Genomic DNA, 27,274 nt, shown 5'->3' on the forward strand with positions numbered 1-27,274 from the left:
GCCAGTTCCACCCAATCAGCGCCGCCGTAGCCCCCGACGTCCCGCCTCCGAGCTTGATGTAACCAATCAGCATCCTTCTCGCTGAGTGCCCCGTCCCCTGCCCTGCCGCTCGTACAACCGCGATGGGCTGGAAATCCCCGAATCCCCCTGTGACTGGCGACGCTGCTCGCCAATAGCGCCGCGGAGCGGCGACACCGGTGCGCTGTGATTGGCTGAGAGCGGCGAGGGCGGGCCTGCCGGGGGCAGCAGGGGCGGTTGCGCGGCCGTGGCGGCGATGGGCGAACGCGGCGCGGGCCGGGCCGGCGTGCCGGGGACCGGCCGGTGCCGCAGGCGGGCGGCGCGCCCAGCCCAGGGCCGGGCGTGAGGAGGTGAGGGGCGAGCGCGGCCGCGGGCGCGCTCAGGCAGGGCAGGGGCGGGGCGGCGGGGCGGCCCCCCGGCCTAAGGCCGCGCTCCGGCCGTGCCCGTGGCCCTGCGGCGCGGGGGGGTCCGTGCCCGGCGGCGGGGCCGGGCCGGGGATGGCGGTGCGGGGGCTCCGCTGCGGGCGGGGCGGGGGCGCCGCGCGGGGGCCCGGCCGGGCCTTCCCGCAGCTCGGCGTGAATCCCTGGGCAGCGCAGAAGTGTTTCGGGACTTTCCTGCCCTGTCCTGCGCGGAACCGCCCGGAGAGGGGAGAGGACGCTCAGAAATGGGGGAGAATAATCGTTCCCCAAAGCTCGGCCGGGCACTGTGGCTCGCACGGACGTGTCTTGCCGTGGAACTCTTCGTGAGGGAACCAGTTTCAGTGTTTTTCATGTGTACGTTGAGCCGCGACTAAATTTCCTTGCTCCGGGTTTTAACCTTCCCTGGAAAGTTATTTTTGGACTGTCGGAGAACATAACTTTGCATCTCAGCTGTTTAAATTCTTTTTTGGTGTTAAAGTTCTCTTAGAATCTGTACAATTTATTTTAGCCTCTTCGTTTTGTGCTCTGGATCACAGCTACGGACTCGTGTTCGTGCTGAAACCCGATAGCTGATTCAAACATCTCTATATAGTTCATCCGAGGCTCCTGCAGGGTAGGAACAGAGTTCTTGTATTTCAGAGCAAACTGTTTTTATGATGGGATATCTCTGTAGCGACAACAGTGCCTCACGACAGAAGAATAAAAAAGGAAGTTAGGGAAGCTTTGAAGTTAGATTTTTTGTGATGGCCTACCCCTGACGATTTTTAAAATGCTTTTTTCTTCTGAAGAATGTAGTGTTGCAGTCATAACTGTTTTGCCTGTTTCTCCCGAAAATCCTTTGAGCGTGAAAACAATTCAGGTAGTAGGTGGAGTAAAAGAAGGTAGTAGAACAGGCTCTGACACTTAAAATGCCTGTGGTGGGCAAGTACTCTTTGGTTTGCACAGGGTTTTGTAGTTGCTGGTGTGTTGTGCAGTGTAATGATGATTTGTTGGTAAGTGTGCTTTCTTTGGTTCCTAAATCGATTCATACTGAGGTCTAATAGTTTATTCTGGCCCTTGTCTGATACACGTGGGCTGTTGGCTCAGCGAGGCTTTTACTTTAGTTGCAGAATAATCAATTCCATGGAAAATGGCTGAAAAAAGAAATGTAAATCCAGTGGTTTATGTAAATATGTTTTTGATACGTTGCCAAAGCTTAACATCCTTTTAACAAGTTTTTCTGTGCTGCTAAAGTACTAATTTATCACTTTTATTATTCTAAAAGGAGAGAATTTGTTTTTTAGAGCTGTATTTTTCTGTTGACAGGGGACAGTGGTGGTAGATAAGTTTTTAAAGGCGTTTTTATGAAGGGATAACAAACTTTTTAATAAAGGAAAGCCTTTTGGTACTGTATCCATTGGGTTTAATAACATCTCTGTGGATAAGGACTTTGAAAGACTGACCAGGCACCCTATAAAGTTGTTGTGATATAATCTAAATGCAGTTGTTATCATGTTTTCACACTGAATTCTTTACTACTAAACATGTGAAGATTGTATGATGTTGCAGCAATGGACCTGCAAGCAGGGTATCCTTATTAAAAATAGATACGATAAATAATATTCTAAAATTAATATTTTAAAGCTCTTGAACAGACTTGTCTTTTAATATATTATTTCCATGCATACTTACTAAAATTAAAATGAATTATTTCTCTAAATAAGATAGGAAAGGTCAGGTTCCCTGTAATGTCAGAGATACTTTTTTGCAGTATCTCGGGGGTTCGGTAAGTTTGTGGAATGGTTCACAAAAAAAGAAAGTGAAGTGCATCAGCTTTTGAAAACTGAGAACATAGAATGAGCTATGAAGAACAAGACAGGATCTATTTTTTCCCCACTGTCTGGAAAAAGTAAGGGGAGAGAACTAGACAGAACTTGGAGGTAACTATTTTAACATCTGAGTAGACTTACAAAAACTAATGGTCATGTAATCATGTTTCGGTGTGGTGGTGGGGGAAATCCTGTTGTGTTCTGTATCAGTTTCGTATAAAGCATTGCTATTTCATTCCAATAGTGACACCACTTTTTTGTCAATCACCACAAACATTAAAGCCCGTTTATGTTATCGAATGAAAATGAAGAAAAATAATTTTTAACTTGAGAATACATTTACAGTCTACCAGAGTTTCCCTCAGTGAGGTCTGAAACTGTCCAGATTCTGTCCCTCGGATGTTAATCACTTTGCAGATGGAAAAACATTAAACCCCATAATTCCTGTGAGCTGCTGCAGCTGCAGTGCCTCAGTGTGATGGCACTGACACCCACATGCCACATCTGTGCAGAGGAGAAGCAGTTTGGAATGGCTGGATGGCACAAGAGCCTCACCAAGGCAGCACAGAAATGTGTGAATTCCTGGGACTGAAAGATGAGACTTTGCATAAATTTCGGGTTGTCTGTGGTTGTTACTACTTTTCTCTGGGGGAAAGAGTTTTGTTAAATTATCCTTCTGTTTAAAAAAAGATGATGAAAATAGCTACAGTACTACTGGATTCCATTGCTTTCCAATAGCTTCTGAAACGGGGATCAAACTGAGTAGGAGAAATAGCAATAAGTTTTGTGGTATTTGAATACCATCATAGAAAAGCTGGGGAGGAACAGGGTACCTAGGCACAAGGAAAAGAGATAATTTGCTTTTAATTTATTGAAGTTAAATCCATAAATAATCAGTGAGATTCCCCTTTAACCAGATGCAAGCTGGCATCACAGATTACAAACGGGAAAATTTAAAAAATTATATTTTTAACTTGTACGCTGCCGTTTTCTGCCATCTTTGAAGAGTAAATCCTGCTGAGGTACTGTGGATCTTCCTTCATGTGTCCAGTAGGATGGAAACTGTAGCCATTTGTGTGTATGTATTTTACTTTTGTACCTGCTGCCATTCTCAATGAAGTATTTTCAGACTGTTCTTTTTTAGTTTAGTGGTCGTGAACTACAAATCTTAGGATGATGTTTAACTAAGGTGTTTATTTCTAGGGTATTTTACTAACTGAAAGTGACGTATTTCTTAATTTTTTCTCAGAATTTCATGTTGCAACGTAGGTACAAATTGGTTTTCATACATTATCTGTTACTTACTGGAACTGACCATTTCTTTATTTAAAGAAATGGCTGTTATGAGTTACTGAAGTTTCCATTTTCTGCTGCTCTATTTCGTCAACACAATTTTCTGCTTCACTAAATCAAAATGTTATGCAGGATGACAGATGCAGTGCACTTTGTCAGAAATAAGTAGTCACTAAGCACGGGAAAAGATCTTCCATAAAATATTATTTGTAAATTTGAGAAGGATGTTTATTCCTGTTCATGTGAACTTAAGTTTTCTTTTTCCTTTCACTTATGTGTGTTTTATGTGTTTTCTGCCTTTCATTGCACTTTTTTCACAGCTCCTTTCTTCAAGGAACTAGACAAGGAAAGGAAATAGGCAGTAAATAGTAGAAATGAGTAAATGGGTCTGTCCATGATCAGCAATATTGTGGCTGTTCTGGGACTGTGGTCACTGTCTTGGATTTTGCTGAACTATTACTCTGTAGGAGGAGTGGGTCTGGTCACAGATTTAAATTATGTTTTACTTAAGACTAGCCATACTTTCCCAATTTAATTTTCTCTTTTTTTTTTTTTTGTTTTGTTTTATTTTTTTATTCTAGGCTTCCTGCTCTGAACTCAGTTCCTTGCAGAATGAATATTGTGTTGTTTGACAAAGATTGGACCTTCCAGTAGAATTTGGAAAGACCACTGTGCATAAATCCAGAGCTTATTTTTCTTGAAGACTTCTGTGCAGCTTTTAAAGTTTTAATCACAATGAATTCGGGTTTATGGAGTCAAGAAAAAGCAAGTTCATCCTACTGGGAAGAGCGGATCTTCTACTTGCTTCTCCAGGAATGCAGTGTCATAGACAAGCAGACCCAAAAGCTCTTGAAGGTGCCCAAAGGTAGCATCGGGCAGTTTTTCCAAGACCGTTCTTCTGTGGGACACTCCAGAAATATTCCTTGTAAAGGCAAGAAACTGCAGATTGGATTAAAGATTCTGGAACAACCTCATGCAATCCTGTTTGTGGATGAGAAGGATGTTATAGAAATAAATGAAAAACTAGCCGAGTTGCTTTTGGCTATTACTAACTGTGAGGAAAGATACAGTCTGTTTAAAAGCAAAAGCAGGTTAGCTAAAGGCATCCAAATAGATATTGGCTCCCCTGTTAGAGTACAGCTGAGGTCAGGAGACGACAAATTTCCTGGAGTTGTTCGCTTCAGAGGACCCTTAATGCAAGACAGGTCCCTCGCAGGGATATACTTTGGAGTAGAGCTGCTGGTAAGTCTTTTGCCAAGGGGTTTTTACTTTATAGGATGAGCTAAAAGTCTTCGATGTGAAGAGGAAGTAATAATAATTTATTTTTTAGAAGCATGGTGACCCCTGAAAATTGTTACCTTCAGTCTTTTCATAAGTATTGTTTATTAGGTACCCATGAACATGCCATATCACATCAGCCTTGTATTCTACACGTTAAATGAAGCTTGATGAGGTGTCTGGGCTGGCAGAAAGACTTGAATGTACTCTGACTCCTTTTAGCCTAGAAAAATTTAATTCACAGAAACACAGAGTGATTTGGGTTGGAAGAGACCTTAAAGTTCCAACCCCTGCCACAGGCAAGGACACCTTCCATTAGACCATGTTGCTCAGAACCCCATTCAGTCTGGCCTTGGAAACTTCCAGGGAGGGACCATCTACAACTTCTCTGGGCAAAATTAGTTATATTCCCATTGTGGTGCATCTGTGACTCTCAGATTTCTCTTGAGTACTTTGTTTTTCCTCCAACGTGTCAGAATACGGTCCATAAATGCAGGCTTGGATTTTAGGGCTGCTGTTTTTGTAGATCCCAGAAAGTCAAATGGCAACTAGTTAAGATAGAGAATGTAGCTGTTGTGTGCAAAATTAATGCCAACCATAAGCTTTTGAAGGATTAGTTTCAGGAGAGTGCTCCTCTTGTATTAGAAGTATAGTTTTCAAAGTACTCTTTAAACTTTTCCCAAAGTTTGCAGTTCCCACTGAGAACCTCAGGGAATATCAGGCCTAAGTGCTTCTGAAAATCATCTCTCTTTATTTGGCATACAGGTGGAATTTTTGAATGCTTAGCATTATGTCTAGTATGAAGTAGTCTTGTCTTGATATGGGAAAAATTTGATGATGGAATCAAGATTTGCACCTGAAGAAAATATGCTTCTCTGAGTAAAAAGGTTTCTGCCTGCAGCTGCTCTCTAATCTGATGACATCTTGCTCTTTATTCCCCTAAGATAGACAGTGTTTATATTTGCCACAAATTCTGACAACAGAATTCTCTCAATATAAAGATAGTTCACCAGGCAAATTCTTAGTAAGATTCGTCCAAAACACTGGATTGTGTTACTGCTTTTTTAGTAGTCTGCTTTTGCACAAAATACATTGGGTTTTTTCTCTTTTCTTTTTTTTCCCCCCTCTTCCTCCGACACCCAGGAAGAAGGTCGTGGTCAGGGCTTTACTGATGGACAGTACCAAGGCAAGCAGCTTTTCAGATGCGATGAGGACTGTGGGGTTTTTGTTGCTTTGGACAAACTGGAGCTGGTGGAAGATGATGACAATGAACTGGAAAGTGACTATGCAGCTCCAGTTGACGCAATGCAGGTAGAACTTCCTCCTCTGGAGATCAACTCCAGGGTTTCTCTGAAGATAGGAGAGAGTATAGAGTATGGGACAGTTATATTCTGTGATGTCTTACCAGGAAACGAAAGTTTAGGATACGTTGTTGGAGTGGACATGGTAAGAAAATAATCTGACTTTAATAATTCTGCATGTGTGTTAGCTAGTAAATGACATGCAATTAGAAGAAGAAACATTATCCCACAAGCTACTTCAGCGGAGGCTGACCTAAAATGGGAAATAAACACTTGTGTTCAAAGATGCCCCTTGGTGGTAATTGCTTCTTGGCATCAGGTAAATGATATCCTATTTGATGCTAAAGAGTTCAGGAGAAATACTCTGGTTATTCTGAGGAGCCTCCACTGAGCTACTTGCCATGTTAGGTGTCAGTCTTGAAGTCATAGAGCTGAGTGTTTGTCTTGTGAGACTGGCTTTGTTCTACCTGTTAAAAAAGTAGGCTGGATGTATTTTTCTTTTGTTAGCTGTTTTTAAAAGCTTTTTTTTCATGTTACTGTTTTTTTGCTTGACTTTGTTCTACGTTAAAAGTATTGAGTTTCAAGTACAAAAGTTGATTTTTCAAGAAAATGTGAAACCTGTAATTAAAAAATCTTTCTAGCAACTTGAATTTTTTAAAATAGACAGCTTTCAAATTTTTGGTAGTTCGACATTATGTTTTGGTTTTGGTTTTGTAGAACAGATGCTTCCATTTTCTTGGTTGCATAGCTATTCCATAACAGTGCACTGAAGTTGTTCTAACTTGTTTATCCATAATAGTTTTTAGTAGAGGAATGCTTTTTAGAGTAGGAAATATTTCTCAAAAGAGCAGGTTTTAAGTTGCTTTTGTGTTTAAAGACTGTAATCTTTGGCTGTTCTAAATACAAAATTTGTTACGGGAAAAAGTAGACGTTGTCAAACCTTTCATTTTCCTACTTTTTATATTCCTAAAGACATATGCATGATGTAAATCTTCTCTTGGGATACATGTAACATGTTTTTCTATTTTTAGGATAATCCGATTGGAAACTGGGATGGAAGATATAATGGAATACAGCTGTGCAGCTTTGCAAGTGTTGAAAGTACACTTCTTTTGCATATCAATGACGTTATTCCAGGTATGCCCAGCTTTCTTAACCAGAAGGCAGACTTTGATAACACCTCCACCTAGGCACAGTTATATGATTACAACAATACTGCAAAGTTAATATCCTTAATTCACTTGAATTAGTTTAACCTTCTGTGTTATAATTCTCTTCAGTTTTCCCCTCCTTTGCATTATAGTCTCACTAGTAGAAAAGCTTTAATACTGAACAAAATTCCTGTCAAATAGTATAGTATTTACAATACTGTGGAGTTGTGTAATATTAGTGAATATGTGAGTGTCTGTAGCGGGAATCTTTTGTATGGACTGTTGTTAAATTTACTCCAGGAGTTTAAATATCTTGGATCAGAAAGCTGGTGTTTCTGTGCTGGAAAGGTATTGATAGTATTATGTATGCAGTCTGTGGGTAAATATTTGAAAATGCATAGCAAGACTGTGGAAAAATTCACAGCAGTAGTTCACAGAATAGTGTTAACTTGTAACAACTACAGTCCCCTGATCCCTTTTCTGAAGAAAGCAAAGTTTTTATAAGAAACTTTTGCTTGGGCTCTGTCTGTAGACAGGTGCTAATGAGTGTTTGGTCTGTAACTGTTGTCCCTGCTCTTGGGTTTGACTGATTTACGTTCATCTCCTACTCGCTGGTTTAGTTGAGATGCATGATTTTGCATAAATTTTCCTCTCTTCTCTGGAGAAACCATACAGACTCCATTTTTGGAAGAAGAGCATTTGTTTTAAGTGTGTTGGTAGAAAATAAAGTTTAGAATTTCATGCGTCTGTTTCCTGTAATGGAAATATGCACATACATTGAAGTGTTCATGAAGTAATAGCAGACTTCAGAGCAAAGTAATTGCTGATGTGATAGAAGCAAATCCTGTACACGTAAAATGTTGGTTATGTGCCAAGCAAGGTTTTACTCCACTCAGTTTTAAAGCTTACGATGACAGCCCTTTGTTTGGTTACCTTTGGAGTTGAACTTCTCTGTAACACAGTAAAAACACAGAAAAGGGAAGCTAATACTCTCTTCATACACCATGTCTTAGAGACTGTGTCACAGGACAGGAGACCTCCCAAGCTTGCCTATACCTCAAGAGGTGACAAAAGCGTGTTCAATCACAGTAAGCCAAAGGCTACAGGTATGTGTGGGAAGCAATTTTCTGTACTTATGTAAGAATTACAAGTTTTTACTGCTTGGGGAAAAGTATTGTCTTTTCTGGCATTGGATGCTGACAGAGATGATCTTCACTAAAGTAACTGTGGTTATATGTTGGCACGAGTTATAGCTGTGTGGCATTGCATCAGTAATCTATTTGCCTACTGTGAAATTTTAGTGCTTTAAAAACAAAAAAATACCTGCTGTACACTGTATCACAAATATTTTCTTATATCCATAATTTATAGTCATGAAAAATTTGCACTTGAGGAATATTTTCTGCCTTCTTTTCAAGTTGGGGACTTGAAATTTCAGCTTGGAGGATTATGTTGGTTTGGTGTAGATTTGTAAGCTTAGAACTGCGTTAGCCTTGATGGGAGAGTTTGCTGCTTTGTGTAAAAGCAGTTGGGTCTTTTTGAAAGTATAATAACAAATTTATACTGTGAAATAAGAGTGTAGGTAACTTTTTCTAAGTAGAGATGAACCTCTTCATTAAAGTGTGTTGTTTTCCAGGATCTACCTCTGAACCTGGAAATAGAAGCAGATCTGAAGTCTTCTACACATTAAATGGCTCATCCGTTGACTCTCAGCCTCAAACAAAAACAAAACCCCCATGGTATATTGATGAAGGTAAAGAGAGATGCCTTCATGTAGGCATATACTTTATTTTAAAAAACCTACAGAACAAAACTAGAGTGTATTATGTTCTTCAAATAAAACAAATATGAGATTAAATGTAAAACAGTTGGAGTATATTGTCTTAGTGGAAGACATACTATATCATAAAAAGCATCTTGAAACCCCATGAAAGTGTTCTCTGTCTTAATATGACCTGTGGTTTTATTCTGCATGTAGGAGATTACATTCTTGGCAATGTATGTGCAGCTCTGTGGGAATGCACATGTCTTGCAGGCAAAATAAAAGCTGAGGCTTGATGGAGGACATGAAGATATTCCTTATAGCCAAGTATACAGAGTAATTGTATTTTGCCTGTCTTTGTAGCTAATGTTACAGATCTAAGGGAACTGTTCTGCCATGCCAGCTAATCAGTCTGGAAGTGGGGAGGGGAGAAATAATCTGACTAAGTATACATGTTTTTTCAGTATTTTTTAGAAGTTATTTCTGTAAAATCTCTTTATGAGTTTTTAGAAGTATGAGTGCACATGCCTAAAGGATCAGTATATCTTGATTTGCTTCCAGACCTTTTTTTTTTTTTTTCCTGGCTGATAAACTTTAGAAAAGTATAGCTGGCTGGCAGAGTGACTGAAGGGGAAAAGACTAAACTAATAATGTTAATTTACAATGGAAACTATTGCAGCAATAGCCCCCGAATTCCATGAACTGTAAAAGAAAATGGGTTAAAATTGTTCTTGGTTGTGTAACAGTTGTTATATTTTTTTAACTTTTTTTTTAGACATTAACTTCAGTTAATAAAACAGTGTGTGGAGAGCAGTTGATGAAGAAGAGGCTTTCGTTCTGTGAATACCAATTGTGTAATAGAGATCTTTCCAACTCAGGATATTTTATGGTTCTATGTAGAGAGATGAGAGAAGATACAGAACACCTGTGCTAGTGTTGTGATCACATCTAGTTGTGGTCTCTTTTATCAGGCACAACATTAGTCGTGACATATACAGACGCTGATAGGTTCCTTGTGTTAGAACTAAAGTATATTGTGATAAGAGTCAGGGGAATAAACACTCTTCCCTTTGCAAATCGTGTCTGCAAGCAATTACTCATGTCTCTGTAAGCTGTGAACCAAGCCCTTTCCTCAGTCACAATGGCCAATGAACTCTTCCTAGTTTTGCCTGTTACAATCCTTGTGACCATTAGCTCATGTTCAAAGTAAAAGTCTCAGGATGAAAAAAAGTTTTCAGTCTAAACCTTCCTGTAGTTTCTGTCTAACATCATCTTTCTCTGTGCTGTTTGTTTTTGTTGTTTGTGGTAAAAGTGATGGGGCTGCAGCAGTGTCTCCTCAGTTAGTTCTGTCTCTCCAGTGTTGCCAAGTGCCAAATGTCTTCCTAAATGTCCCTCCCCAGCTCTTAGTGCTTTCTGTACAGTCACATGTTAAATCAGATGTGGTTGCAAATGCACTTCATTGGTTTGAGAGCCAAGTCTTTCCTTTTTTAAGACAGGGGGGAAAAAAACCCCAACACTTACTAACATCTTGGTTTTGATTTTAACAGCTACTGAAGACCCTGCAAAATCACTTACTGATTCATCTTCTGGATTTGGGCATTCTTCACCTCCACTGCAGCCACCTTTAACAAACTCTGTATCTACAGAAAACAGATTTCACTCCCTCCCTTTTAGCTTGACAAAAGCAACAAGTACAAATGGTACTATGGGACACAGTCCTCTCTCTTTATCTGTTCAGTCGGTCATGGGTGATGTGAATACTGCAGCTAACCAGGACAGTCCATCAACAGCAAGCCCAATTGGGAACTCACATGGTCTTGAAGCAGGTTCCTTGGCTGAAGTTAAAGAAAATCCTCCTTTCTATGGAGTCATCCGTTGGATTGGCCAGCCCCCTGGAGTAAATGAAGTGTTGGCTGGACTGGAACTGGTAAATATAAACTGCAGTTCATATTAGTGTTAATTACTAGTTTTGTTTCTCAGAGCTGTCCCTGTATACGTTGCAAAAGCAGGCAATCTGGGGGGATTTGCCCAAAACAGGTTGCCATGTGATGTCCTTAGAGCTAAATTCTTCGATGAGCTCTGACTTGTGTGGCTGTCCTAGACCTTACCCTGTTAAGAGGCTCTGAGATGTCTTTGTGTTACAAGGGGTAATTGAATTTGGGGGACTGATCACTTCCTTGCTTTAAAGGAGTGTCCTTTGCTTACATTATGGAGATTGTAATTGAAAAAAACCGACCATATTTTAAAGGTCTTTTGAAATGCAGATTTATATAAAATGCCCTGACTGTAGTAGCCTTTACTGAGTATCACTTTGATATTTGTTTTTTGCATACCAGCAAACAGGCAGAGTTATGGCTGTCAGAGCCATAACACTGGTTTTGATACTTGGTTTGATAACTGGTTGATATGACAGCCACGTGCTTTATGTGTTTCTCTGGGCCCTTTGGAAAAGCACAGTTGCTGCAAACGTGAATTGCTGTTCTGCACTGACATTTCTTCTGTGGCAGCTGCTGCCAGGGTTGTGGTTGGCTGTCAGTTAAATTAATGTGTACTCAAATAATAAAATGGGGTTCTTTATTTTGGGATAATGTTCAATAAAACTGAACATTATACATAATACATATACATAATACATAACACTGTACAATTACGTAAAACACAAACAAAGTAGATCAGAATGCGACTGGAATTCCAGCTGTTACAAAAAATCCTTATCCTTGTGGGTGTTTTGGATGAAGTTAGAAGCCACAGTTTGCCACAGGTGTTCTGAGGCTGCACCTTAGGGTGTTGTGTGTTAACTTGTGTGTCACTCGTGCATTTCTGCATTAAAGCCTAGCAGTAGACAGTATACCTTAAATCATATTCTCAAAGATAATAACTTGTTATTGTTCATACCTGGTTTGTGTTGTTTGTCCTTGATGTACGTTTTATGTGTTCCAAAGCAGGCATTTTTCTTGTGCAGCACAGTCACACTGAAAGTATTCACACTAGCCAATGCTTAATGATTTTAACTGAGTTGTAAAAGGTGCTCGGTACTGCATGCGTGCTCTTCCTAACTACAGAAGGAATCTGGACTGGGTCTCCCCTCCCACTTCCCCAAGCTGCTTCTGATGAAATTTTAAGCATGAAGAAAAAAACCTGCAACTCTTACTTTCCTCAGTAAATCCAGTTAAACAATACCTCAGTCAAAGCTTTGTATACTAAAATGCAGAAACACTGCTTATCACGATTCAGAGTACCTGAGGGGTGACTTGTGGGTAGATACTTTATCAAATGTCTTACTGCAGAATTCTAGAAATAAGAAAAATAGTGAATTCTCACTTGAATTTCCAGGAAGATGAATGTGCAGGCTGCACGGACGGAACATTTAAAGGAACTCGATACTTCACTTGTGCTCCGAAGAAAGCTCTTTTTGTTAAACTCAAAAGCTGCAGGCCAGATTCCAGGTTTGCCTCACTGCAGCCTGTTTCCAACCAGATTGAACGCTGCAACTCTCTAGGTACTGACCTTCTGCTTCTTTCTTGTTTATCAGCTGGGAACTGACCAGGGGTTTGGTTTCATTTATTCCTGGAATAAGTTCTTTGTATTGAACACTTGAGAATCTGTACAGGTGTTACTTAAATGAGATTAATGAATAGAAGATCAGCCTGTACAGAATACAGTGGTTCTGTGGATTACTTTCTTATGCTTTAAAACAAGAAAATTTTCATATATTTAAAGACATTTCATAAAAGGGATTTTTTATGCTGTATGTTTTTTACTTTAGAAGTTGTAAAGCAGTCTTGCTGAAAATGGTATTTGCAACTCCAGCAATGTGTGATTGCATTGTCAGAAATAAAGGCAGCTATTTTTCTATATAACAGCAAATTAATTTATTTTCTAAATATTAACATAAAAAAGCATGTATGTTTATGGTAGAATTTAGTGGTGAAAAACTTTTTTTTTTTTTTTTGCTAACTTCAAGTATTTTAGATTTCTTGGGTCATGCTGGGGACCCAGCAAAGAAAAGTGTCTGATACTTGTAAGATAGTGTGAACAGGGCATTTGTAATGAAAAGAGAACTTCATTCCTACTGGATAAAATTAATTCAGTGCTTGCAGGCTTTCTGAAGCACTCCAATGTGCATTGCCAGTGGAATGTAAGGCCTCGTTCACTCTCTGGAACACTGAGTTTCAGCTATAATAAAATGCTATTCTAGTCCAGAGAAGGAATGCTTACACTAAGGCAGCAACTTAGCTATAAAACATTAATAGGGAAATCTTGAGGGGAGTAAAATTTGAGGCTTTAAAGTGTCTTTTGAAAAAAAAAATTTCAGCCTTTGGAGGTTACTTAAGTGAAGTGGTAGAAGAAAACACTCCTCCAAAAATGGAAAAAGAAGGTTTAGAGACAATGATTGGAAAGAAGAAAGGTATCCAGGGTCATTACAACTCCTGTTACTTAGACTCCACCTTATTCTGGTAAGTTCATAATTTGTGTATAGCATCCCATGCTAGACATGCAGAACATGGATGACTGTCTGTGTGTGTTACTGTGCAGCTCCCGTGTCATGGCTCCAGCCTGACATGTTACTGTGCTCTTCCAGTGGGAGCAGGTTCTGCAGCATTCGCTGGGTGACAAAGTGCTAATGATGTCCCAGCTGCTCTGGCCCTTCTGTAGCTGCTCAGTTTGACTGAGGGAGTCCCTGGCCTGTAAATGGTTGAAGGATGAAAGACAACCCAGGCTGTGGGTGGAAGGAGGGAGGGAAATACCCCTTATGGCTTATTTGCACAGTCCTGCCTGGGCAACTGTTCTGTACTTTGCTGCAGAAAGCACACTGGGTTAGAGTGGGCTTTTGCTATTTAGCACAACTGTGTTGTCCCCTGTCCATAATTACTGCTTTTGGAGTTTGTTTAGTTCTTTAATTTTTCTGTGGCTTTGCTCGCTTTCTCTTACATTGCTCAGACATCTGAATGGTCATCTCTTCTAGGGTCAAAACAACCTTCCTTTTCCTTTTTTCTTTGTAGCCTGTTTTCTTTTAGCTCTGTTTTGGACACTGTGTTGCTCAGACCTAAAGAAATGAATGATGTAGAGTATTATAGTGAGACTCAAGAGCTGTTGCGGACAGAAATTGTGAATCCTCTGAGAATGTAAGTAAAGACATGAACTGGTCTCTAATATAAATTAGAGAGATCCTGCTGTGTGTAAGTAAAGACATGAACTGGTCTCTAATATAAATTAGAGAGATCCTGCTGTGTATGCATTCCTCTTGCAAATCTGAGAAGTTTGGCTGCCTGCTGCTACCACTCTATTCAATTTATTTTTTTAGTATTTTTACTTGTTTTTCATGGTAAATTTAATCAGTGCTAACTGGAAATAGTTATTCATTGTTTGGGGATAAAATATTTTCACTAGTCTCGATTTGGAAATAGGATCAGCATAAAGCTATTGTAAAATTTATACAGGTATAAATAAAAAAGCACTGATAAATATAAGTTAAGTTCATTCACAACATTCTTATTTACATGTTTTTAATGCTGTTGTACTTGACAAGAAAAGTATGTGAGTTATCTTACATGGTGTTTCACAATTTATTGGATTTGGCAGGGCATTAAAATTTTGTTACTGTTTACATGTGGTCTGCAAGTGGTCAAAACACTTTTTTTTAAAGGAACTACATATGAGCTCTGTAATTTCTTAGGCACAATGAACAAAGGACACGCAACAAAAATATGCATGAAAAGTTACTTTTCTTGAACTTAATTTCTTTTGAACATGAGAATAATACAGTTGTAGTTCTGAAATTCTGTGGGCTGTCACTGAACAATTTATCACAAAGTTTTTATTTTGATTCCTGGAATAAAATGTTGGCCTCTGAACCCTTGTTCTTGTAAGGGTGTGTGTACTTTTCCTGGTGTGTTCCAGGGTTCTGTGCTATAGGTAGGATAGCAGGATACACACTAAGGAGCAGAAATCTCAGGTGGCTGAGATGACTGAAAGGTCTTATTACCTTTCTACCATGCTTAAAACTTTAGAGGAAAAGACTGAATGCTCAAAACCTCAGCTTCTTAGGTCAGCAATACAGCTCTGTATCTTTTTCTCAAATATTGAATTTTGTTTTTATTAACATCTCCCACAGTGCTGTTATTATGTGACATTCTGAAAATGATATATTAAGTGATGCAAATTAGAGTGAAAACAAATCAAAAGTAATTGACTGACAAATCAGAAAACAGTTATTCTCGTAAGTTGATGATTAAAAATGCTCTTAAAGGCTATAAAAGAACATTGAGCACTGCACTAAATTTATCCTGCATTAAGAAATCTGGAAGTCAGATTGAATATGAGAAGTCAGCACTTGGTTTTGAAGAAATACTGTATGCAGTTAAAGAAGGATTTGAGAACCTGTATTTCAGCATTTAAGAGAGTTGGGTTTTTTGTGCTTCTCTGATTTGATCACAAACTAGCTAATAGCTTATTAAACCCATTTATTTTAGATACGGATACGTATGTGCTACAAAAATAATGAAACTGAGGAAAATACTTGAAAAAGTTGAGGCTGCCTCAGGATTCACTTCAGAGGAAAAAGGTAACTGGGGAGGTTTTCCTTTCTTTGAGACTTATAAGAATCATAATATTAAAGAACTGAGATACCTTGCTATGTAATTATACCAGAACAAAACATCCAAATAGTTTCTTGTAGTAGTAGGGTCTCTACCAGAAATTCGAGTGACCATGGGCTGGCAGAAAGGTCTTTTCTTCTTCCTTGGGAATGTAAGGAACCCTAGCTGAACAATTTCTGTAAAAGTCTTTCACTGCTTGGATTTCTTTTATTGCCTTCCTGTGGCCCTGTAACTCCCTTCTAGCACTTAGGGGAGAACAGTGTGATAAAGCTGGGGTCTTTGTCCTCTTTCAAAATGTCCCTTTGGTCCCTGAGGAATAAACTTTTTCACTACCAACATTTCATTGTTACAATGGTTATTTAGTATTTTAAAAAATAAAATGTGTTAATCATATTGGAAAAAAATCAGTTCTCAACTTTTTGATCTTCTGCTGCATATAATGAATAATTTGCATTATATTATGTAGCTGTTTCTGCTACTTCCTTTGTAAATACTGATCACTGGAAACCAGTATTTACTGTAGTTAATACACCAGCAAACTGTGTTGGGGAGAATGGCCCTCTGGGAAGCTACTGTTGGCTGCATTCTTGATGAGAACTCAGTCTCTAGTTTAGATGAATTCTGTAGTATGGAGTGGTTTTTATGTGTTACTGTCACTACTCCTCACTGCTCCTCTGCAGATTCATTGTTTTCTTTTGAAAGCTTTTATTTCTCCTGGAAAAGTTGTGTGGTGCCAAATGATTCCTCTGAAAGACAGAGCATCTTTTTGGTCTTTACTGGGAAGCTTTGTTGCCCTGTTGAGCCTGTACCTTTTATTAGGGCCTTTTGACACCAAAAGAATAAATAGAAGCTTGCCATGAAAATGTTCATAGTTTGTCATAACCTTACTGTGTTAATAAAGCTATAAATATTAACAGGGTTTTTTTTAACTGTTTTTTTTCCTATGAAAATTTTGAAAACCTTCATTATAAACGAGTCTTGAATAATGCAGCTGGTTTTGCATGCTAACAAAACTTTTTTTTTTCTCTCCCCCCTTGCAGATCCAGAAGAATTTTTGAATATTTTATTTCACCATATTCTAAGAGTTGAACCACTGTTGAAAATAAGGTGAATCTTTTTTTCCTTGGCGAACTCAACCATTTGTAGAGGCTGATGCAGAGAAGCTATCTGCTGCCTTTTAAACTGAGACAACTCTTAAAACACCTTTGACTTGTGATTAAAATTGCTAATAGGATTCAATATAGTAAAGTTATATTGACTAATTTGACACTATTTCCTACCTTTTTGGGTAGGTAGGTTTTGCCATACTGGTGTTGTCGCACAAGCTCATGAGCACAGTTTCATGAGAGCTGGACAGAGATCCTGTGTCCTAGTGCTGTCTACTTGAGATCCTTACTGTCTTCCTGGTAATTATGCTGGAGAAGGGCTGCTGTGAGAGGGCCTACAGCAATTCTTAATGTGGCCTGCAGCTTACAGCTCCTTATTTCTGGGACGAGCTGCACAGATTGCTGAGTCGGTGCATGAGCTGTAGAAACTGATTTGCATTTCTTCTGTTAGGCTAATGAAAATATTTCAATTGTTTGCCTTGATCAAGTTTGGTTCTGTTACTTTATCAAAATAACAGATGCTGGCATTTATGTATGGATTCACTCTCAGCTGTAGCACTACAAGGGTTCAGCTGTCGTAGCTGGGTTTAAGTGAGGAGGGGACTGTTGCTCACTGCTGTCATACTGTTAGCTGGCACCTGATATTCCCAGGTTCCTTGCTGCATTCTGTGGCAGCAGCACCATTACAAAGCATTTTCTGTAGTTTCTCAGTCCTTTCCTCGTTTCAGGACTTGTGTTACTTTCCATGCAGCTGTAGTTCTGTGCTGTGTGAGGTGTATCCGTGCCCACTGTGTGTTGTGCTCTGCAGAGGTGGGGGCTCTGACACTGTCACTTGAACTTACACTGCTTTTGTTTCTTTAAGTTTTCCTATAATCAGTCCACACTTACTACTTGTCTGCCTGTCCTCTAAGGCACTTTGTTTTGGGGGTGTTGTTTTGTTTTGTTTGTTTGTTTGTTTTCCTAAAGTACAATATATTTCAATGCAGAGAGGATGTTTTATAAACTATTTTCTCATAGATGTTATTTTCCTAGTAAAATACAGTCATTACAATAGAGCTTCAGAATCTGTTTTGTTGGTTTTTTTTTTAATCTGTTTTTAGATCAGCAGGTCAGAAAGTACAAGACTGTTACTTCTATCAAATTTTTATGGACAAAAATGAGAAAGTTGGAGTCCCAACAATTCAGCAATTACTAGAGTGGTCATTCATCAACAGCAACTTGAAGTTTGCAGAGGTTGGTGACAGCTGTTACCTTGTTAGAAGTGATGAAATCTAGATATTTGCCCATTCAGCAGTGGGACAAAAGCAGGATTTGATGTAAAACCATGTGGACATGTTGGAAATGGGAATACTATGTCAGTGGTCCAGGATGCCTACATAACAAAAATATTTTAAGGCTGACTTAATGACATGTCTCCTTTGGCTGAACAGACCAAAGGGATTTAGGCAAAGAATTGCTAAAAGAAAACTTCTTAGTTACTGGCAGTAAGTTGTTTTAAGGACTAATACTTTGAGATATCTCTGACAATGGACTGCAAGTTTAAATAACATGAATACATTTATAACATTAGAAGTATCTCTAATCATTACATTATATTCTGGCATTTTACCTAGGCACCCTCTTGCCTGATTATCCAGATGCCTCGGTTTGGAAAAGACTTCAAAATGTTCAATAAAATTTTTCCATCCTTGGAATTAAATATAACAGACTTACTTGAAGATAGTAAGTATATAACACTGCATTGTGTAATGAGAGTTGCTGAGAGTGACTAACACAGTGAAAGTAACTACTCCTGGTATTTTGGGTGGTTTGTTTTGTTGGGGGTTTTTTCTATTAAATATTTACCAAGATTTTTTTAATATATTGTTTTTCTCTATTTAAAGTAATATTTCTCCTTCCTTTTCATACTCCTTGTGTTGAAATAAACCCAAGCAAAACACAAAAAGCCTCTCCAGATTGGAGACTAATATATTTTTTAAAAATGCAGCTCCCAGGCAGTGCCGTATATGTGGAGGGCTCGCTATGTATGAGTGCAGAGAATGTTATGAAGACACTGATATTTCTGCTGGGAAAATCAAGCAGTTCTGCAAAACATGCAATACACAAGTAAGTGGTTCTGTTTGTTATTCTGTGTGGGTTTAACCCGAGTGGTTTATGCTGTAATAATTGAAAGGAAGGTGTAAGTGATATTTCTTCATCAGCACTACTGTAACTGCCACCCACCCAGTAAAATGTCTCCTTTGGTGACAAATCAGGAACTCCTGCAATGTGTTTATCAACATGGCAACTGCCAAATCCAGGACTGGACACAGTGGAGAAGCAGTAACTGTCTGCTTTAAATCCTAATTTATGTACATGCCCCCTTGTTAGAGTTGATAAATTTGTGACATAGAACTGCTTAGTTTCTGTTTGATAATTGCATAAAGACGTCAATCATGGCTTGTTTTCAAGTCTGAGTGTAGTAGAAAATTGTTGCATTAAAGCTGACCTCCCTTCTAACCTTAAGTTTGAATTTTCTGGGCAATGTTGAACTATACTGATGGAGAAAAATAGAAGAAATGTTTAGTCAGCTACTGTTATTGCAGTTCCTTCTCTAAAGCCATTAATCTTCTGTTCAGCAGTAATGTTCTTTTTAGCTTTGTCTGCCACTGAAACAAATAATCTTACGGGGTGTTTTCCTTTTCTGAAATATCACTTCAACTGTAGGTTCATCTTCATCCCAAGAGACAGAGTCATAAATTCAATCCGTTGTCACTTCCTAAGGATCTGCCAGACTGGGACTGGCGGCATGGCTGCATCCCCTCCCAGAAGATGGAGTTGTTTGCAGTTCTGTGCATCGAAACCAGCCACTACGTAGCTTTTGTGAAATATGGGAGGGATGACTCCGCCTGGCTCTTCTTCGACAGCATGGCAGATCGGGATGGTAGAGCTTCCATTTATTCTGTTCACCTTCTCTTAGTGTTTTTTAAGTGTGGTTTAGATTTCAGCGACTATTTCTTAAAGCTAATATTGTTTAACTTGATGTACTTGATGCTGGGTTACTAATCTTGACCCAACCTTACCTCTGCACATTGATTTCATGGCAGCTGCTGATTTGCATAATCTGAATTTCACCTAAATTGGATACCTGAGTGAGTAGATGGTACAGAAACAACTGCAGAAATTTGCTAGCAGGACTCCTTATATGTTTTTCTATGCTTTGCAAATTTGGCAGAAAGAATTAATTTTAAATAATCAACTGCAGGAATGTATTTTTAGTCTATATTTAAGTGGATGTACATGATCATCAGATAGTATGCAAATATTTTTATTGCTTTTTCTTAAATGACTTACTGTAGATGTCTTTAGAATAAAAGAAATAGTCAAACATTACAACATGTATGCCATTCCTTTGAATCTCTTTAGAGTTATCAGTGGAAAATTGTTACCCTGTAATAATACAAATGTCAGTAAAACAAGTGTTCTCTTAGATACTGCTATTTAAACAGATACTGTTTAAATAAGGACTCTGTTCAATTCTAGTGCCTGAGAAAAACAGTAAGAGATGAAGTGTCAGACTCATAGTAACAATTTTTGCATGAAGAATTCTTGAACCCTTGTGTTACAGTGTGGTTTGGCAGGGAGAGAAGAATCTTGCCTCCTGTTGAAAATGAAACTGCTACAGGATTAAAGTCACTTTCTTATACCAACTAGAAGACAATCAAGCTTTGTTTCACAGTGTTTGAAATGTGTATGACTGAAGTCTTTATTTCAGGAATTTAGATCACATGAGGTGCTGGATATATCTCCTGCTGATCTTAGGGGGTTTTTTTGTATCACAGATATTTTCCTTCAGGTTTTCTTCATAAGTTAAAAATGTCTGCTGGGAACTGCAAGATGGTTGTCCATACTTGTGTTGTTTGAATTTGCTCACTTTTACGTGGAAAATGGCCAGGAGTAAACTCTGCTTTAGGTGTTGTAAGTCAGGTAGAGACAGGGTTTGTAAATTCATCAACTATTACCAGTTGTCATGTTATTAACAAGTTCAGTAGCATTAGAGGTGGATTATGTATTCAGGTCACTCTCCCAAAGCCGTACAGAATTTTTAGTGTTAAGGAAAACCAAAAGTTCTCCTTGGGTTTTTGTGGTGTTTGTGTGGGTGTCGTTTGTTAGTAAACACCACAAGATATTCTGACACTAATTGTGATTTTTCAAACAATGCACTTCTTATAGAAGTTTACCCTGCAGAGGTCCAGAGGGTCATATTTAGGCTTTTTAGAAGACATTTTCAAGAACTGGTGATGCTGTCATAATATGTATATGATAAAGAGCAGGTATATGCAGATGCTATCCTAATCCATTTCTCCTTCTTTCCTTATGGTTTAAAAGGAGGTCAGAATGGCTTCAACATTCCACAAGTTACCCCATGTCCAGAAGTTGCTGAATACCTGAAGATGTCTCTAGAAGAATTACACTCACTAGATTCCAGAAAAATCCAAGGATGTGCACGAAGACTGCTCTGTGATGCTTACATGTGCATGTATCAAAGTCCAACCATGAGTTTATACAAATGAAGAGGGATCTCTGCAGAACTGAAGAAACAGTCGGGGCTCACCGGCTGTTGTGTTTGCTGCATCCTGGGTTAGTTTCAGTGCAACCGTTGCTGGCAATGGAAGAAGTTCACTATGACAGCAAAAGGATTTATGGTCCCAAAACCTACACGTGGAGTTCTGTAACTGAAGTATTTTAAGCATTTTGCACTCTAGGAAGTGTGCTTGTGTGTGTTTGTTTTATAAACAAAGTTAAGTTACTAAAACTTAAAGCTTTAAGTGCATTGATTAAACACAGGCTTTTTAAAAATGGTAAAGGTGAAATTATATCAGGAAAAATCTCCTTAGTCCATTGGGAATGTAAGGATACACAGTGTGCATGCTCAGTGCATGTCTGTGGACAGGAATAATGATTCTCATGTGTTTCTCTACCCCCACCCTGTTTCCCCATCCTTGATCTCCTTAGTACCACAGAGACTGTTCATTACATATTAATTTTGTTCTGTTATCTACTACATTCTTTTCAGTTCCAAAAATTAACGTTCATTTAAAAATCTGAATTCCTGTCTTGTGAAAATCAAGCACACAGACTTGCTATGTCGTTAACTTGCAATTTTTGGAGGGGAAAAACAGGAGGAGAGAGAGGGTATTAAGGGGAAGCATAATTGCTGAAATATAAAATTAGCAATGAAAGTTAACAGATGTCTTTTTCTAAGTGTCTATTTTTAAAGAAACAAAGCAGTCTGGAACAGAACAGCAACTATACACAAACGATTCCAGGACAAAACAATAAAATAGTGGATTGCCTCAGGGAATGTTACTGAAGTGGATTCTAGTCCTTGGTAAACAGAACTGACTTTTCTACAGCACATTAAGCTACTGCCTGGGAATGTGTTATACATCTGACTCTTCATTTCAGGATTACTAACATTAAAAAGAGAATATTAAAAATCTCTGCCTGGAAAGATGAAACTATAAATAAAGGTAGATCAGAGTTTTACTGTATACCAAGTACCTGATGAAAACTAACTTGAAAAGCTGCAAAACCTGTGTTAATGTAAAATACTGTACTTCAAAGTCTGTTGGTTCCTGTTTGCAATGAAATACTGTTGTTTTAGTTGCCTTTTAGCTACTTCTGTCTACACTGACTAGCAAACATGCAACTATATATATACAGTACCATCTGGTTGTACAAATTGCATATATATGAACTGTACCTTTTCAACTCTTAAGATGTTTTATATGGAAACTTCCTTTTAGCGATCAAGTCTATAGAAGGAGAGAGAACAAAATATAACAGAGGAAAAGTCACTTTGAAAAAGCCACTGTTTTAAAGGCAATGGAGACTGATCCCATATTGTCGAAAATGTGGTTACTTTGTTTTTCTTGGAAAACCTATAATCTTTCCTTGGGGGACACTACCACAGAACAGTACTGGAGAGAGATCTGAAAACTGCTTGAAGGACTAATCTCTGTAAAGCAAGGTTGATCTGTTCCATTAGCTATTGCATGAAGTGTGCTCTAATTTTTCACTTTCAAGAGCAACAAAACTATTAGAAGTGTCACTGTTGCTTTTGCCTCTACGAGTCTCCTGGCTTTCACATTCCCTTGCCTTATTTATCTAGTCTGTGCTCCTTGGCAAAACTCTCTTGTTTCAGTACTGCCCTGAGCTCTTGACCTCTTTCTCTCCTGGAAAAATTCAGTGAAGCTTTAGGTGATGGGTTCTATAACCATCTGTCAATGGATTGGTTATTGTCCATGGGCACTTCCTTGGGTACAACCCATCCTGCTCTGGGACAGCAGCTGGGATGTGTTGGCAAAGATGCCCTGGAAGCATCTTGTAGGTAAAGAGAGCAGGCCTTGACTTGCTTGTGGCAGCTTGTGTTCATTGACATGAACTAGAGACCACTTAGGTCATCCAAGCAGAAGGTGGGGTAGCCCACCCTTGGCTGTGCAGTGAAGAGGAGGGTTGACCACAGCCTCCAGGTCCCTCCAGTGATGATTTTAGAGCTGTTTGCAAAGCAAAGGCTGAGGGGACTTGTTAAAAAAGGCAATAGTAATACAACACTTAACTCACTCTCTACAACATTTGAGCCCATGTTTGATCCCTTCCCTCCCCCAGCCCCACCATGTCACTTAACCTGGAAGGAGGTGCAGGTGTCCCCTCTGAACAAGGAGCAAAGGCAGGCACAAGCACAAACCTTTGTACCAATGAGACCAGTGTGAATGTCTGGATTCTTCTCTTCCCTAGCCCTATATTTATTTTTGACTTTTCCCAGTCATTAATTTAATATATCTTCCACTGGAGTCATCTTTCCCACACCCCCAGCCCCATTAAATAGTGTTACCTCTTCCTGCCAGAACTTTGAGAACAGCCTTGGACCTGCTATGACCGGAGGACAGAAATGGAATTGGCAGCCCTGTTAAAGTTTTCTAGCTGAATAATCTTGTAGCAAAATACCCACTCTTTTTTACAACTGCAAATATCCAAGAATCACAGTTTTTCGGGATATATACTCTATTATCAGAAGTGAAGGAATTGTTTGGCTTCTTGCCTCCAAGAACGTAGGGAACATTCACTACTGTGCACTTGGTGACAAATACTGTGTTTGGAAAGACAGGCAGTGCTTTGCAGCCTGCATTTTGTACTGTAGATTATTGCAAAATGGTTTTGCAAACGGTATGTGGTTAGTTTATTGCTCACCAGTTAAGAGGACAGAGAGGTTTTTTTTATAATGTTAAAAAAGTTTTGACAGTCTTCTTTTAACCTAAAAAGTGTGATGTACTGCACTGGATTGAAGGTGATCTGGCGATGTAAGTGAAATGTTATAGAAACTAACCCCAATTTTATTTCCTTTCTCAGGAACAAGTATTCAGACAGAAAAGTGATTTCACTGTGAAAGGAAACTTGTAAAATAACTTACATACTTATATGCAAGGGTAAGAAAGCTTTTTTCTTTTTTTTTTTTTTTAGCCTTCAGCATGTATTTGTAGGGGAATTGAATTGAATAAGCTATTTTGAAGTCTGCATTTTAAGTATCTGCTGCTGGTAAATGTAATGCCCAAAGATTTCAGTGACTAAGCACCCAACATTTATGTTGTTTAATGCATTTGGAAACCTCTCAATCAGTTCTTCTTGTTCTCTTTTTTTTATATAGTGAATGTCCTCAAAAATTAATAGTGCTCGGGTCATTGCTTCGTGATTTGGCTCATATGTACTGCTGACAATGGCCTTAAGCTGTGAGTAGGAAAACACATAGACAAAATGGTTCCTGACAGCCTGTAAAAATGTAAAGTTTCATAGTACGTAATCTTTCATAACTGGGAGAAAACCTGCACCCCTATACAACTCACCTGCTCTACTAAACATTTTTAGAACTCGGGGTTCAAGACAGAACAAATCACTGTGCCACTAAACACTTGCTTATTTTGAACGTAGAGGGTAAGGAGAAAAGGTCTTAGTTAAAGGTGATGCCTTATACATTACTAAAACAAACAAACAAAAACCATCAGACCCCCACCCATCCAAACCCACTGTAAGTTACATCAGAATGCTTGTCTTTGGGTGGGGGAGATAATTGGAGGAAAAAAATGCAAAGATATCTACGTTAAGTAAAGGTCTTTCTAATATCTGTGATACCAATTCTGTGCTCTTGAGAATTGTAGTACTGTGTTGTACTAAACAGCCTGTGAGATTCCCATTTTCAGCAAGTACTATGTGTAACAAGAATTCCTCTTGATCATAAATGGTTCATTTCAATGCACTTATTTTTCTCGTGCACTTTATACTCCACTGACTCACTGAACGTGCTCACCAGGCTCCCTGAGGATGGCCTGTTCCATACAACACCAAGGCACACCGTGCTGCACTCTGGAGCGGTGTGGTTTCTGAACTGAACTGGTGTAAAAAGCAGCTTGAAAGCTTTGTGTATTTTTACCACTGTAACAAAGCATGTTTTTATCTGTTCTTGATGTTTTGCTAAATAAACATCCCATGTTTTGTGCACAAATAGTCTCTTAAACTTACAAAGGCTGTGTCCAAGAAGGCATTAGGGAAACAAATCATTGGATCAGATTGCCCTCAACTAGCCTTAACTTTTTTTTTTCCAATAGTAGAGCTGAATGAGTTGCTGCTGGAAAGGAATGTACCATGTGCTCTTTCTGTATTAATATTAATTAAAAACATTGTTCTTATGGCTCTATTCATTTCTTTGGGGCTTGGAGTTTTGGGAGTTTCATGAAAAAAAATGAATACAGTGATGAACTAACTTGTTTTGCATCCTTCGAGAAGGATTTATGTTTATACCTTTCTGTTAGTCCCTCTTCAGCATTTCTAGGAAACTTGGGAATTGTACTGTATCAAATCAGGTCTAACAGTACGACTTCCATCTTACCAGTTAGTACCTGATGCTGTAAGGGAAAACCACTGAAAACCAGCTATAGTTACCTGTAGTCTTCCTGGGGGAAAAACTGCTTAATTTTTAAATGCTTAGTACACCACTTTGCTAACCCTGGTGAGCAGCCTGATCCTCCTGGGACTGTATGCTGTAGCTTCATCAGTGCTTCCACAGCTCCCAGTTTACATACATTTTCTGTATAGAAAAAATCCAGTATTTCTAGGTGTAACTTTTTTTTTTTGTTATTTTCCTGAGTATAATAATTAGAATGGAAAAAATCCTACCGGGGTCTGTAAAAGGAATTCTGTCCATGTAAGTATTTTTAAAATCTTTATCTCACTGAAAATACTTAAACACGTGTAAAAATAGTCGCAAAAGATATTTTTAGGAAAAACACCCACTTGGCGCAGAGTAAAGGGTCGGGTTGGTTTTTAAACTGAGGTTTTTCGCTTGCAATAAGATTGTTCTTTGCCTTCGTAGAAGCTAAAGCTGAGCCTGCCAGTGACGGGTCCCCGATCCCGGCGGTCGCATCCCGGTTCCCCCGTTCGGCCGCACGAGGGCAGTGCCCGCACCGGCTGCGGCTCCCGCGGGCTCGGCATCGACCCTCCAGCTTTGTCACCCCGGCTTTGCAGCGCTGCTCTTAAAACTGCCTCGGGCCTCAGGCACCTGGGGGCATGTGAGGCTTTCACAGGTGTGAACGTTCCGCGCCCGCCCCAAGCGCACGGCAGCGCGACTGGGCTGGGCGTGAGCAGCGCTGGAATCGCCCCAGGGACAGCGCACCAAAGCCAGGCAGGCTGGTCCCATCCCACTGCACTGCCCGTGGCAATGGTCCCGGTGGCACAGGGCAAAACTCTCATCATGGAAAACTGGATCCAAAGGGCACCTCTGTTTGAATGACTACTGGGAGACGCAAAATGCCGAGGAAATCTTGGGGCAATTGCAGCGCTCAGTGGAAGCTGATGAGAACTGTTAACAGCGTGATTGGCAGTAGCAAGTTTTCACACCAAAAACTTTCACGCAAAACCAAACGTCACAGAAAAGAGCCCAGCGTGAGTCACACCCTTCAGGTGCTTCATGAGGAGAGAGAGGTCCGGGCATGGGTGCTGAACCCAGCGCTGTGGCTGCATCTCCCTCAGCCCTCCGGCTTCTCCCAGGGCTCTGCCTCAGCAATCCGCTCCCTCTGGCAGAGGCCCACGACCAACAAAAAACATACTGCATTTTGTGGCCCTAATAGTCAGGTTTTGCAGCTGATTGACCTGTGTATACAGAAATTTGACCGTGGTTATTGTTAGTCACTAATCAATTTTATTAATTAATTAATTGAAGGGAAAAATTGGAGTTTTTCCAACTATTCCCTATATGTATTTAACTGAAAACTGAAATAATTCCACGTGTGTTTTCTATCTCTGGATATGCCTGGCTCTCTGTGGCCCCATTTGGTTGCTGAGACTGGGGTGGGGTGGGGTCTGTGGGACTGACCCCCCTGCCCACCCACACAGTGACAGCCTGTACCTGCATTGACAGCAAGGCAGCCCTGGCTTCACCACGTCCCTGCAAACTACCTGCCTTTAGGTTTCTAATTTTTTAGGAATCTCCTCTTTCCATCCACATCA

General features: G+C 39.5%; 2 protein-coding genes across 6 annotated transcripts in view; one reads left to right on the forward strand and one right to left on the reverse strand.

The window, feature by feature from the left end:
- Positions 1-27,274, reverse strand: part of SNX20 (sorting nexin 20) — a 258,470-nt gene that overhangs the window by 13,097 nt on the left and 218,099 nt on the right. The window lies entirely within an intron of this gene.
- CYLD (CYLD lysine 63 deubiquitinase) lies at positions 237-25,458 on the forward strand. Of its 5 annotated transcripts, XR_007907502.1 has the most exons (18): positions 237-368; positions 4,120-4,780; positions 5,960-6,262; positions 7,149-7,254; positions 8,282-8,374; positions 8,905-9,021; positions 10,578-10,957; positions 12,364-12,529; positions 13,346-13,487; positions 14,034-14,156; positions 15,504-15,595; positions 16,670-16,736; positions 17,836-17,968; positions 18,349-18,457; positions 18,723-18,841; positions 19,442-19,658; positions 21,104-21,355; positions 24,128-25,458. XR_007907502.1 is itself a non-coding variant. In XM_051805854.1 (17 exons), the coding sequence occupies exons 2-17, from the start codon at positions 4,274-4,276 to the stop codon at positions 21,286-21,288; spliced, it is 2,859 nt and encodes a 952-aa protein (XP_051661814.1). In that variant the 5' UTR covers positions 238-368; positions 4,120-4,273; the 3' UTR covers positions 21,289-25,458. The 5 variants fall into 5 exon arrangements, 4 of the variants coding, with proteins under 4 accessions (XP_051661814.1, XP_051661817.1, XP_051661816.1 ...); XM_051805854.1 differs by having other exon boundaries at positions 238-368; positions 21,104-25,458; XM_051805857.1 differs by having other exon boundaries at positions 238-368; positions 5,960-6,127; positions 21,104-25,458.

The sequence above is a fragment of the Manacus candei genome, unplaced genomic scaffold (assembly GCF_025592945.1).
Source record: "Manacus candei isolate 608988 ecotype Guabito, Panama unplaced genomic scaffold, ASM2559294v1 h1tg000065l, whole genome shotgun sequence".
NCBI classification, from domain to species: Eukaryota; Metazoa; Chordata; class Aves; order Passeriformes; family Pipridae; genus Manacus; species Manacus candei.